Source organism: Zalophus californianus, chromosome 4 (genome assembly GCF_009762305.2).
Source record: "Zalophus californianus isolate mZalCal1 chromosome 4, mZalCal1.pri.v2, whole genome shotgun sequence".
Taxonomy (NCBI): domain Eukaryota; kingdom Metazoa; phylum Chordata; class Mammalia; order Carnivora; family Otariidae; genus Zalophus; species Zalophus californianus.
The window spans coordinates 129,162,832-129,177,402 of record NC_045598.1 but is presented as its reverse complement, the minus strand read 5'-3'; the positions used below and the strand labels follow the sequence as shown (position 1 = coordinate 129,177,402).

The window sequence follows — 14,571 nt, the reverse complement described above, 5'->3', positions numbered from 1 at the left end:
GGGGGTGATGAAAATGTTCTAACAATGATTGTGAGATTGGTTGTATATCTCTGAAAATTATTGTACACTTTATTTTTTTTTAAAGATTGTATTTATTTATTTGACAGAGAAAGACACAGCAAGAGAGGGAACACAAGCAGGGGGAGTGGGAGAGGGAGAAGCAGGCTTCCCGCTGAGCCGGGAGCCAGACGTGGGGCTCGATCCCAGGACCCTGGGATCATGACCTGAGCCGAAGGCAGATGCTTAACAACTGAGCCACCCAGGCGCCCCTGAATTGTACACTTTAGATGAATTGCATGCTTTGTTAATTATAGCTTAATGAAGCTGTAAATAAAAAAGAAAAAGAGGAACAGAATATTCAGATTAGTGAGTTGACTGTGTTTATTAAATGGTTGTTCTGGGGCGCCTGGGTGGCTCAGATGGTTAAGAGACTGCCTTCGGCTCCGGTCATGATCCTGGAGTCCCGGGATCGAGTCCTGCATGGGGCTCCCTGCTCGGCAGGGAGTCTGCTTCTCCCTCTGACCACCCCCCCTTCTCGTGCTCTCTCTATCTCATTCTCTCTCTCAAATAAATAAATAAAATCTTAAAAAAAATAAAATAAATGGCTGTTCTGATTCTTCTCAAGAAATCGGTAGAATTAAAATGGTTTCTAAGGAGCAAATCTCCACTTGGCCCCTGGGGAGCAAGGGCACTTTAACAAGTCTGGTTATGTGTTTAGAAGTTTTTCTCAAAATTTCAGATAAATAGAGTTTTAAAAATCTGCTTGCCTCTCCCAGGGGAGGGATAGCTTTGTCAGGTTTTTGTGGCTCAGCTCTTAGTGGGCGTAATGACGATCAGCCATCTCAATGGGAAAGCTCCGAGAGCTGCTGGATTTGGACAACAATGGAAAGGGGAGAAGTTGAAAACTGCTGACAGAAAATGGATCTTGCCCGCAGGGCCTCGGAAGAGGGTTTGCATTTGGCACCAGCCCACGTCTGTAGGCTTTGCCTCTGTGAACAGAAACTAAGTGCAGTAACTTAACACCAAGGTCTTTGCTTGGGGCTTATTTTGATAACTGAAAAAGTTACCAAGACTTTATTATTCTCCTGTAAAATTTCCTCTATTAGAAGCTTTTTCCTCCTTTGCAGTAATTTGGTTCAAGCTTTCGCTGTTTTGCCGTAAGTTGCCCAGAGCCAGTGAAAAATGGAAGTAAACATCTGATTTGTGCATTTCATCATTTCAAGTTGTTTTTGCCTTCTGTGGGTTTTATTGCCTAGATGCAGCAAACACTTACATTTCTAAGCCATAAAAGATGAAATATTAATTTGATTTGATTTTCGAATCCCTTTCATGACGCAGCTTGGCATTTGCTTTTATGTATTATTGTAGCCGGAGCTTTGCAAAAACCTGAAATGAAAAGTGTGGTTGTTTCCTCTGCTGAATGTACCTTTTTATTACCTTTCCTTCAGTCAGTGCACCCGAGACCCTGAATCCCTGAGATTGGGAATCTCATATTTCCCTCTGGTTACTATATAGAATCTCCCTGTGTTGGCAGAGTTGAAGAAAGTGTTATTCTGGGTGAATGAGCCCCCTTTGCCTTAGTAGGAATTAAATAGGAGCTTTATATTGATACCTCCATGATGAAGTCATGGAGGCGGAGGCTTTTAGAAGCTTGTATCCCATTGAAACCCTTTATTGGTAATTTCAGCAAGGCCGTGCTAGAAATTTCGGAGCATTCTCTATTGGTTGGCTGCAGGCGGTCCCATCTGAGCCACACTGTGTGCCTGCTACCGGGTACTTGAAGAGGAAGCTGTGGTCGGAGAGGTCAGCTTCTGGCACCTTGTCCTCTAACCATCCGGCCCAGAGGCTTCTCTTCAGGAACTGGTGGCTGTTCAGTTCAATACACGTGGGCTGCTTTTCCCAATCCAGCCAAACAGGACATGGTTCTACGCTTTGCTACCCCTAATTTATAATTTGACTCACTGTTATGCTATGAAATATTATGGATTTAATGAAAAACAGTCTGTTCTCTGCCTTAAAAAGGCCACTGAATTAGATCAATGTGTGTGTGTGTGTGTATATATATATATATATATACATTCATTGTAATGATACACCTAATCATAGTTTGTGAAGGGATTTCTGACATTTTTCACAAGGGTGATATTAAGATATGAAAGAGAAAGAGATGTATTGTGCTTTTGTGATACTTTGTGGATTTATGTATAGTTTGTGAAAAGGCATGCTTATATTCTCAGAGCATTTAAAATTTGCTAGCCTCAAGGTTTGCATTTTTAAAACCTTCTTTTATTCTCCTTTTAAAATTCTTTTATTGGGCGCCTGGCTGGCTCAGTTGGTTAAGCGACTGCCTTTGGCTCAGGTCATGATCCTGGAGTCCTGGGATCGAGTCCCGCATCGGGCTCCCTGCTCGGCGGGGAGTCTGCTTCTCCCTCTGACCCTCTCCCCTCTCATGCTCTCTCTCTCTCTCATTCTCTCTCTCAAATAAATAAATAAAATCTTAAAAAAAAATAAAATTCTTTTATTCCTTGATATTTATTTCCTGTAAGAAAGTGTTTGCAAGGAAAAGTAGAAGCTTAGAAGGGTAAAATAATTTACCCTAGGAGATAGGAAAAGCATTTATTTTGTATCATAAGATTAGAAGCATAGTCTTTGGAAAAGTTAAATGAATTTGAGTTTGTTCCCCTGCTCTATCACTCATGAGATATTTCCTCATCTGTGATGTGGAAAGAAGCTATATTCCTTTCTTCCTTCCTTCCTTTCTTTCTTTCTTTTTTTTTTTTTAGAGATTTTATATATTTATTTGACAGAGAGAGAGAGAGAGAGCACAAGCAGGGGGAGTGGCAGGCAGAGGGAGAGGGAGAAGCAGGCTCCCCGCTGAGCAGGGAGCCCAATGCGGGGCTAGATCCCAGGACCCTGGGATCATGACCTGAGCTGAAGGCAGTCGCTTAAGCGACTGAGCCACCCAGGTGCCTGAAGCTATATTCCTTCCAATCGAAGACACCATAAATTGTAAGATGCACCATGATTTTGAGTTATTATGAAGGGAAAATGCTTTTAATTAGGCTAAGATACTTTTGTTTGTAAGACGCTTTCTGTTTCAAAGCCACTCAAAATCCATACAATTCTGAGAATGAATTGGGATACTATATGTCACAGTATGTGGCCTATAGTCTACACCTGTGTGTGTGTGTGTGTGTGTGTGTGTGTGCGCGCGCGTGCAAAAAGAGAGGGAGAGAGGGAGAAAGAGAGAATGAATGAACGAGAATGAGCCAGACTTCCTTCTTTTCCAGATGCCCATCCTGCTTCCCTCCCTCCCCCGTGCCCAGCTGCCCTTCCCTAGGGTAGCAGCAGAACCTCAAAGTCATAATAGCTTACAATCATATTTTTACTGACTGATTCATAGTCTTACGTTTGCAAGCCATTTCTTTTTCAATTTAATGAAAGAAAACTTTGGGTGTGAAATGTGTAGAAAGGATCAGTGAATTTAGAGAAAAGAGCACTGAGGACATCTAAGTTTCTGAGTTCTTAGTTCACCATATTCTGCGCCATTGTGATTTCACAACAGAAATGAGTTCTCAGAGGGCTACTGACATAACATGCTTGGTCACCTTTAGTGGTTTGGCAGTTAAACTTTTGCTAATAATGTTCAATTCGGAATTTTGATAACAGTGAAATTTTGCAGGCATCATTTAGGGCCTGCCAGTTTTAAATGGATATTAGCAGCTTATTTGGGTCCCAGGTTAGATTTTAGATTTCCTCTTTGTAAAATAAGATACAGCCTAGTTCCGGAATAATTGAAAACTGAAATGAATAAGTCATTTGAAGTTTTTATATAATAAATTCCAAATAACAAAGTTTGTTCTTTCATCCATACATTTCCAGGTCCTGGTAAGAGCTAGAAAGGTATGAAAATAATAAAGATGTAGACCCCCCCATGTACAACAACTTTACAGTCTAGCAGGAAAGAAAGAGGTAAACATAACAGACAGTGGCAGGTCTCATGATAGGGGTCATCCCTGACCACAAAAGCAAATTATTGTTCTTAACAAAAGCAATAGCGGCACAATGGAAGTCCCCTTCCCTGAGCCTAGAACGTTCTTGATGATGAGCGGGTTACCTCATTTCATCCTCCTCTTTTTTAGTTCGAGGTTTTTTTTTGTGTGTCCCAAATCATGCATTAAGCAGATGTATATTTTATGTATCTATTTTCAATACAGATAATTTCTACATATTGACAAAAACTAGAGTAGAGAGCAAAAATTCCACCAGTAGCTTTAATATTTGGTAACTCAGTGAATATCATTTTTTCGTAAAGACCTTTTGGCTTCATGAAGCTATACAGTATAAGGGCAAGCAGTATTGCAACTCAGAGTAAAAACTTCAGAATTGTATGTTATGGAACAATGTTTGTTGTAAGAGAAAGAGAGGAAGTAGGACAATTAACATGTCAATTTGCTTGGATAAATAAGTAGATAAAAAGATTTCCAACTGGAAAACAGTAGGGTGTTCGCAGACCATTTATGAAGTAAAGCAGGATCCTCTGCCTTGTCAACAGCTAACCAATACAGCCATGAGTTCTTTAGATTCAGATATATACACACAGTAACTAAATAGCTAACAGAGGTTTATGTGTTTAAGAACACATAGTAGCTAAACATCAAACAAAGGTTTATATAAAAAAACACATAGAGGTTTAGTTGGGCCATTAGGAGTAGTTTAAATTCAATCCTATAGATAAAATAGCATATAGAAATTTTGCCTAATTCCAATATATTTATTTGCACAAATGTTAAACTCATTCATATTAGGCAGATAATAATGATGTTCATACTTCTGATGATGATCACCAACATTTATTAAGTATATACTAAGGGGTCAGACACTGTTTTAAGCACTTTATTTTTTTATTTTTATTTTTTTAAAGTTTTTATTTATTTATTTAAATAATCCCTACACCCAACATGGGGATTGAACTCACGACCCCCAAAATCAAGAGTCGTAGTTCCTCTGACTGAACCAGGCAGGTACCCCTGTTTTAAGCACTTTATATGTCTTAATTCATTTAAACCTAACAACCTATGAGGAAGATACTATTTTTTCTTTAAGATTTTATTTGTTTATTTGAGAGAGAGAGCACTATAGAGACTGAGGAAGCCCAAGTAGGGGGCAGAAGGAGAGGGAGAAGCAGGCTCTCTGCCGAGTAGGGAGCCCAAGTAGGGCTCAGTCGCAGGACCCTGGGATCATGACCTGAACCAAAGGCAGACGCTTAAGCAACTGAGCCACCAGGCGCCCCTGTATCCACATTTTACAGATGAGAAAAATCCGAGGCCTGGGAATATTTAGAAATTTGTCCAAGGACACACAGTTTGTAGGTGACAGAGCTGAGATTTGAACTCAGGAAATTTGTCCATGTGGCCTGCACTGTCACCTGCATTTGTCTCTTAGACATTGCTTTGGCTTCTATTGCTTTGGCAATTGCTTTGGCTTCTATCCTCTACCACCTGTACCTTAGGCTGGGTCCCTGGGCTTGGTCCAGGTATTTCCATCTTTCCACGTTCAGTCCTTTCCCTGTCCCTTCATACACAAGCCCTTGATGCTTCTTCCCCACCCATCCTTTTGTACCCGACGGGTCCCATCCATGTCTTGGCCACTAGAGGGTGCGAGGAACAGAAACTCAGGGACTGCAGAGCCATCCTGCCAGGGCTGCGAAAGGGCTTGATAGGGAGCAGAAACTCAGAGGAATGGAGGCAGTAGGCGGGGTGCTCTCTGGGGACTGAGGGAAGGGGTGATCACGGGCCAGTGAGGTGAATTTGAACTCAGACATGGCGAGTGGCAGGTGGGCAGCTTCTGCTGGGAGAGCCCATCTTATATATTTACAGGTTTCCCTTGCTATCTGAAAGTTGAGTGTTCCAGTGAAATCTTTCATAAGCTGAAATGGCATAAAGTGGAGAAGCAATTACAAATAATTTATATGGAAACATTTTTTGAGCATTCCCAGACTCAAGAAACAACCTCTCTTAGGCTTTTCTGATACCTTTGGAACATCTTCTTAACGATGCACAGACTAAATCAAGATAAAGTACAGTTCAGAGCTGTGGGGCCTGATGCTGAGATGCTGGGCGTAGTTGGCAGGGAAGGGGCTTGGCAGGGCCACTCTCACTGCCTCTGTAACCCCTCGCTGCAAAACAAATGCTGAATGCTATTTTCACTGGTCACCTTTGTGGGGTTTTTTTCACCCCATAAAAGTGAAAATCTTCTTTGGGTTTCTTTTAATTAGCGAACACAAGTACTTAGGTTTTCCATAAATGCGAAGTGGTGTGATGTGAACTTGGAAAAGCAGGGGATGCCTGTATTTCCCTCTCCCCACAAGGGAGTGGGGAAGTTGGGAAGGACTAGAGGACAGTGTGGTGGTGGGCAGGAAACCAACTTCCAGCCCCTCCATGCTCTATACAGTCTGGTTTCCCCAGAGCCGGGGGCTTTCAGAAGGGACAGTGAGAAGGTTTTACTGTTGTCCCCCATTCCCCTTCCCAACACCATCCCGTATGCCTAATATTCTAACAACGGAACATTTGGGTCTCTTACTTAAGCTGGAGATCTGAGCGATGCACAGATTAGCATCATGAATGGTCAGAATTTCTGTTTGGATAGTGCAGTGAGATTTAGATGGCAGGGGACATCAGGAGAAAATTTTAAGGGGTCTTCCCTCTGTTTGATATAACCTCATATTTACTGATGACAAATTTCCTGTTTTTAAGAGTTGAATACCAAGTAGGATGCATAGTCAAGTAAGGTTTATTGCTTTTAAATTAGGACTTGAGCTATGAGCATGGAGATTTGTTTTGTTTGTTACCCCCAGGTCTAGAACCATGTAAATTGTTCAACTGAAATAAGAATTTCATGGATGTATCACTTTCACTTTAAAGGTAAAGCTTTGCCTATTGATTTGTATAGATAGATAACGTGTCCTTTTCCTTAATGATGATACTTTATTAACCAGCTCATTTGAGCCTAGAGCTCTGGTCAATTTACCTAAAAGATGCCAGGGATCTGTCAGTTCTAAGAGACATCTGTGGTGATGTGGACAGAGTGCTGGGCTGGGAATCAGAGATCTCAGTTTCTCTTAGACTCTCTCTTCTTTGTGTGCACTACTGGGCTGGTCACTTCTCTGAGCTGTCAATTTCCTCATCTGTAAAAGGGCCATTACTGATTTTATAAAATCAGGACTCGGGTGAGGATTATAAAATGAACACTGGTTGCCAGGCAAAGCTCAGATTTTAGATTAATCTAATCCTCTGCTCCTTTACGTGGGTTGCTGAACACGCTGGAGCAAACCATTCAACCGTGTGCACTGGTGCAGCTGCAGACTTCTGAAATCTAATATCATCTGGACCCACTGGACTCTCCATTTGCAAAGCCTATTACATATTCTCATGTAGTGCTCACTTTCTTTCCTACAATGATTATTCTAATCCTTGGCTATATTTAAAGTTCTCCATATCCCTTTCCTCTAAGAGTTAGTTTTGTTTTCAGTTACACAGAAAAAAAAAAACCCACCCAGAAATAAAAACCAAAGCCATATAAAAAATGAATCTATAGCATGTTATCAATTCTTTGAAGTAAAAAAGCATGGAAAAAAGACTGGAGTGAAATATGCCAGAATGTAAGCAGTGGATTTTTGTTCCTTCATACTTCTCTGTGCTTTTCCAGTGTTCTGTTGCAACATGTATTACATGATGTTTGCAAAATAATGGAAAAATAATGAAACAGAAAAGCTACAATTTGAAGAGCTACCACCCACCTGTTGATTTATCCCCCATCCTATTCTCTCCCCATCCAGTGCTAATCTGATTATCTGTGCTATTAATTCCATATTCTCTTGACTTCTCAAGGATCTTGCATTGGCATTATTAGATAACCTTTCCCTCCACATTCAACCTCCCATTCCTTTTAATCTTTTTGTCCGTATATAAATATGCATAGTCCCCTCCTGTCTTAGCAAACGAGCTCCCCAAGCTCCAACTCTACCTTGACTCCACTCTTACTCTAGACCCAAACCTGTTTTTCCTTTTATAGCTTAAATTCTAGAAAGAATCTGAATTCTAATTTCTAAATCCTCATCTCAACCCACTGCAGTCTGGCTTCTTCCTTCACAACATCCTTAACATTGCTCTTGCCAAGATCTCTAGTGATATAGTTGTCTCATTTCAGTCTTAACCTTATTTTTCTCTTCATACTTTGTTCAAGTACTGCTACTTCTGTGAAGTCCTCCTTGATTTCTCCCAGGGAAGGCTCAGATGCTTTTGTTTTTTCCCCTGTATTCTCCTGGTCTTTTGTATAATTGTTTTATTGTACTCTGATTTGTATATTTCTATTTTAGATTATAAGGCTCTTGGGGCAGGCAATACAACTGTTTTTTATTTTTATTTTTTTAAAGGCTGTGAAATATAATGCGCACAGAAATACATTAATCAAAATTTAGAGCTAATGAATAATCATAAAGTGAACACTTGTATAACTATTACCCAGGTTGTGGCGTGGAGTATTTTCTGTAGTCCAGAAGCGCACCTATTCCCCTACTATCTTGGGTTTATGACACTTACTTCCTGGGTTTCCTTCAGAGTTGCACTGCCTGGATATGCATTCCTGAACAAATCGTTTAGTTTTAACTGCACTTGAACTTTTTACAAATGCCATTATGTCATGTGTTCTGTTCTGTTTTGCTTCTCTCATTGAATATTGTATTTGTATGATCCATCCTCATGGTTGTGTGTTAATTATATTCCTTCATATTTATTGCTGTATAGTGACATTTTGTTCCATGAACTTACAACATGCAATGCATCTAGTAATGGACATTTGGTTTATTTCCAGTTTTTGGCTATTATGATGCTTCAAATGTCTTGTACACTTCTTTTGGTCCCCGCGTGCTTGAGTTTCTTCAGGGTGTAGATCCAGGAATAAAATTACCTGTTATGGGATGCGTATATCTTCAACATCTACAGGATGCATATGATGGCAAACTGTTTCTCAAAGAAGGTTTCACATTTTACATCCCACCAGCTGTGTAGAGTGCCCATTGCTCTACAGCTTTGCCAACATGTGGTAGTATCGGACTTCTAAATTTTTATCAACACAAATGGTGTAGAGTAGTATTTTACTATGGTTTTAATCTGTATTTCTCTCTTAGCAGTGAGGGTGAACACCTTCATGTGTTTATTGGCCAGCTGGATTTCCTCTTTAGTGAGGGGCCATTCAAGTTTTGTTCACTTTTTTAGTGGGTTGCTTGTCTTTATTTTATTGCTTTGTAAAAGTTATTTTACATTTTGGATGTGAGTCCTTTGAAAAGAAATTATACTATAAAATCCTACACATTGAAGATTTATTGATTACAGTATTTTTTATTTTTTTACTTTAATACTAGTAAGTAGAAACAGAATAATTAGAAAACAAATTATAGTATGTGTAACTTCACTTAATCCTGTCATTCCCTTCTTCTCTCTAGGTGTGATTATTGTCCCCAGTGCTGGTGTTGGCATTGTCCTGGGAGGCTACATTATAAAGAAATTGAAACTTGGTGCAAGAGAATCTGCCAAACTAGCCATGATCTGCAGTGGTGTGTCTTTACTGTGTTTTTCAACCCTATTTATTGTTGGATGTGAAAGTATTAATCTAGGAGGCATAAACATCCCTTATACAACAGGGTAAGTATCTCGAAAGAGCCATTTCATGTCATTCTAATCATGAATGAAGTGCAAAGCCCTATAGTGTTGGTACCCTAGGGTCGAACTAGTGTTCCCCCAACCAGGGAGGTCTCCCGTGCACGTTTCATCTCCCCAAGCTGGAGCACGCACGCATGGAGGGCAGGGACCATGGTCTCTCCTTTGCCAATGTTCCTTTCAAGCCTCACAGAGTGTTTTCCATAGTATTTTGGTTACAGCAGATGAGGAAATGCTTGTTGGGTTAATGAAAATTGTTTCTTTCTTTCTTTCTTTCTTTCTTTCTTTCTTTCTTTCTTTCTTTCTTTCTCTCTCTCTCTCTCTCTTTCTTTCTTTCTTTCTTTTTAAAGATTTTATTTATTTATTTGACAGAGAGAGACACAGCGAGAGAGGGAACACAAGCAGGGGGAGTGGGAGAGGGAGAAGCAGGCCTCCCACGGAGCAGGGAGCCCGATGTGGGGCTCCATCCCAGGACCCTGGGATCATGACTCCAGCCGAAGGCAGATGCCTAACGACTGAGCCACCCAGGTGCCCCAAAATTGTTCTTTTTTTAATGTAACATTTTGAATAGACAATATACCCACGTAGTCCAAAAACATAAAATTCAATGAAAATACAATGTACACTGAAAAGTCTTGCTCTTACCCAAGTCCTCCACCTCATTTCTCCAATGAAAGACGAACCAGGTAACCACTTGGGTTCATTTCTTGTGCATTCTGCCAATGCTTCTTTCTATAAGAAACTATGAGTATATATTTAAAATCTCTGTTTTATATCCAAAAGGTAGCATTCATACATACTTTTCCCAGCTTAAAAAAAATGTAACAATATAGCTTGGAGATCTTTCTGTGCCAATAATAATAATAATACAAAGCATAGCTAACCCTTATCTTGATACTCTTCTAATGCTTTACATATATTAACTCATTAATCCTCATGACAACCCTATCAGGTAGGTTCTGTTATTATCTTGATTTTACAGATGGCAAAACTGAGGTACAGAACACACATACCAGTGGTATGCTGATAATATGTAACACATGGCTAAGAAAAAAGTTCCCATCTGTAGCATTTGCCAATTTCGGAGGTGTAAATATCCCCACCATGGCTGATTTCCAGCTAACAACGTGAAGATACTGAACACCAAGCTGGGAGGAGATGCCCAGTCACGTACCATTATGTAATACTTCTCTCATACAGGTGTTTAGACCTAAATAGCCTAGTCAAGACATAGATAACAGTATAGTAAAATAACTAGGAGGTGATGAATTGAGTATTTATTATCTTTGTAATAGTTATTTAATCATAAGTTTATATAATTTAATTTTTAATAATTGCTGTGCTAAACAAACAGTTGACAAAATCCTTGAAAATTGAGGATTTTGTGACCCAGGGTGACTATGCTGCGTGTTACATAGAACTTAATCCAGACTTAACCCCAAACAATTCAGAGTCCATGCCTTTAAGCATGCCTTAAAAAAAAAAAAAAAAGTTTATTTATTTATTTGAGAGAGAGAGAGAGCATGAGAGGGGGTCGGGTCAGGTCAGAGAGAGAAGCGGGCTTCGGGACTTGATCCTGGAACTCTGGGATCATGACCTGAACCGAAGGCAGTTGTTCAACCAACTGAGCCACTCAGGTGCCCTAAGCACTCCTTTAAAAAAATTTTTTTTTATTTTATTTAAATTCAATTAATTAACATATAGTGTAATATTAGTTTCAGAGGTAGAGTTCAATGATTCATCAGTTGCATATAACACCCAGTGCTCATTACATTACATGCCCTTTTTAATGCCCATCACCCACCTATCCCTCCCCCCCTCCCCCCATCTAGCAACCCTGTTTGTTTCCTATGGTTAAGAGTCTGTCATGGTTTGTCTCCCTCTCTGATTTTGTCCTATTTTATTTTTCGCTCCCTTCCCCTATGATCCTCTGTTTTGTTTCTTAAATTCCACATATGAGTGAAATCATATGGTATTTGTCTTTCTCTGATTGACTTATTTCGCTTAGTATAATACCCTCTGGCTCCATTCATGTCATTGCAAATGGTAAGATTTCATTTTTTTGATGGCTGAGTAATATTCCATTGTGTGTGTGTGTGTGTGTGTGTGTGTGTGTGTGTGTGTGTGTGTGTGTGTATACCACATCTTCTTTATCCATTCATCTGTTGATGGCTCTTTCCATAGTTTGGCTATTGTAGACATTCCTTTAAACACTTTTATTTGCCTATAACATTCCATTTAATTCTATTTGTAAGTTAACCAGTCCCCATTTGAAAGGCAGTTTCCCATCTTTAGTTGTTAAAAATCATGCTGCAATAAATAACTTCATGCATATGTCACTTCTCCTGTGTGCCATGTATTTGGAGAATAAATTCCCAGAAGTGAAATTGCAATGAATATTGCCAAATTTACTCCCCAGGTGTTGTATTAATTTGCCCCTTCACCAGCAGTGGATCTGAGGATTGATTTCCTACATGCTTTCTAAAAGAAGGTGGAAAATTCTTCTTGAAGTGTTAAGAAAATCATAACTTTTATACATTTGGGTTTGTTAGGATCTACTCATTGGACAGAACTCCAGTGCCTAGATTTTTGTGTTTGCTGTCAACAAGCACTATTTCCTTTTGGTTTTTAGTGGAGTTTCATCTTATAAAATGTTCCACTTGAAATTTGAAAAAGAAAAGCTTTAATTTCACTTAGCCAACCTAGAACATCAGGAAAAAAAAAAAAGATGAATGCCAATCAGAGCTTATGTAGATGACAGAATATGGTCACTTGTCTCAAGAATCTTTTTCTCATCAGTAGATGTGTGTCTGGGTGATGCATGTACTGATACATAGCTTCTTTTAGTGCCTTCTTTTAGAATGGCATAGGGAATAATGTGTTTTAAAAATTTAAGGGCAATATAGACTAGGAGCCCGGATTCCTGAGTTAAATCTGAATTTGCATCTTCATTCTGCTTGGCCACTTGCTTAACTGTAAGGCTCAGTATCCTCATCTGTAAGATAGGGTGATGATAATAGTGTCTTAGTCCCTTCGGGCTACTGAAATAGAATAGTGTAGACTGGGTGGCTTAGAAGCAACAGAAGTTTATTGCTTACAGTTCGGCAGTTGAGGATCAAGGTACCTGCAGATTTGGTGTCTTGTGAGGCTCCACTTCCTGGTTCATAAGTGGCCGTCTTTTTCCCTGTGTCCTCATGTGGTGGCAGGGGTGAGGCATCTCTCTAGAGTCCCTCTTATAAGGGCACCGATCCCATTCATGAGGGCTCCCCCCTCATGACCTAATCACTTCCCAAAGGCCCAACCTCCAAATACCATCACACTGGGGGTTCGTTTTCAACCTATGGATGTTGCAGGGACCCAAATATTTAGTCGGTAGCAACAAGAATCACTTGAGAAGCTACAGGCAAGGATAGTATGAGTAACATGTGTAAAGCTCTCAGCTCGATGCCTGGCCAACAGTAAGTGCTCACTGAAAGATAGCTCTTGTTATCAGTCATCACTAATAAATTAAGAATAATTTCCACTTCTATCGAATTATTTTTATTACAGTTGAAAAACAAATAGAATTAAGAAGTTAGAAGCAAAAAACCAACAGTCTCCTGACCAATCCTGCTTCCTAGGCCAATAGTTTTAAATTCTTCTTAGCTGTCTCTTCTGGTATTCACCTCTATATTTTTAAGACATAATGTATAAATTAACCGAACTGGGACATTATTTATGACTCCCTCTCTTAGTAAATGAGGAGTGCAGCTTTCCTTTCAGATATTGTGGTCAAATCCTTCTTTGATATTTCTCGTGTTTGATTACGACAGTGTTATTAACTGCTGAGACACAAGTAGTGTGTCATGAGATTTCCTCTTTTGTACAGCATTGATTTTCCTGGAATTCATAAATGTCTTATTTCCATTATCTTTGTTTTCTTTGATTTTTGATGGTTTCTTGCTTCTAGTCCTCTTGCTTCGTGGGTGGAATATCTTCAGTTACTTCTCCAGCATGATTGAGAGTTTCTTTTCCTTCCTGAATTGTCTGTGTCCTCTGAATACCTGCTGTCTATTTTGCTGTCTCAATTATATTGGAAGTTTCCCTTACATTTTGGTGATCCTTAGCCTTCTCTTAGTGTTGAAGAACACGAATTTAAAAAGCTGAGTAGGTGTTCTGTGTCTGATGGCAGAGCTTGTCATTTGGTGGATCTCCCTGTTGGGTAACGGGAGGGCTGGAACTGGCATTTTCATTGGGGTGCTAGGTGTCAGAACCTGAGGTCTTACCTCTGAGGTGCTTTGGCTCCTCAGGAGCAGGGTTCTCCTGTCTCTTGGCTGTGGCTGTATTGGGGTGGGTTCAGGGTTGTAAGCCTACCTGCTGTCATTCTAGAGTTGGGAGTGTGGGCTGGTGATGGGAAAGGGCCTGGGTCCTTCTGTTCATTCTGTAGAGTTTTACCTAATTCCCCTGCCACCATTCTAGCATCTCACCAAAGGGCTCCTTTATGTGTGATGCTCTTAAGTCCAGAGCCTTTGGTTCATTTTCTCCAGAAAATAAAGAGGTGGAGGAAAGAGTGGTCATCCATTATCTAGGGTGGGGATGGGCATCTGCCTAAAACTGTATCACATTTGGACCACCCTATTTCTTGTGTTGTCTGTCCCTGAGTTCAGACGGCTTATTCTTTCCCTGACTACTGGCCTTTCCCATGCTCATGTATATTTTTAAAGTTTTCAACATGTACTTTGTTTTATTGAATTCTTCTTTTTCCATAATCTTGCTTCAGTTGGACTAGTGGCTCTCTAGGCATAATTTATATCCTGGAACTTCCTTTCATAGATCTCAATTGTATCCACTAATTTTTGTTTGCTTATTTATTTGT

At 39.9% G+C, this 14,571-nt stretch overlaps 1 protein-coding gene across 5 annotated transcripts in view; it reads left to right on the top strand.

Moving 5' to 3' along the window:
* The window catches only part of SLCO5A1 (solute carrier organic anion transporter family member 5A1), a 313,993-nt gene that overhangs the window by 253,988 nt on the left and 45,434 nt on the right, over positions 1-14,571 (top strand). For all 5 annotated transcript variants that reach the window (XR_003521575.2, XM_035727091.1, XM_027603033.2 and 2 more), the window contains one exon: positions 9,503-9,701. Coding sequence is in view for 4 of the 5 variants with exons in the window: in XM_035727091.1 (XP_035582984.1) it covers positions 9,503-9,701 (199 nt within the window). In the remaining variant the exon portion in view is untranslated. The remainder of the gene's footprint in view (positions 1-9,502; positions 9,702-14,571) is intronic.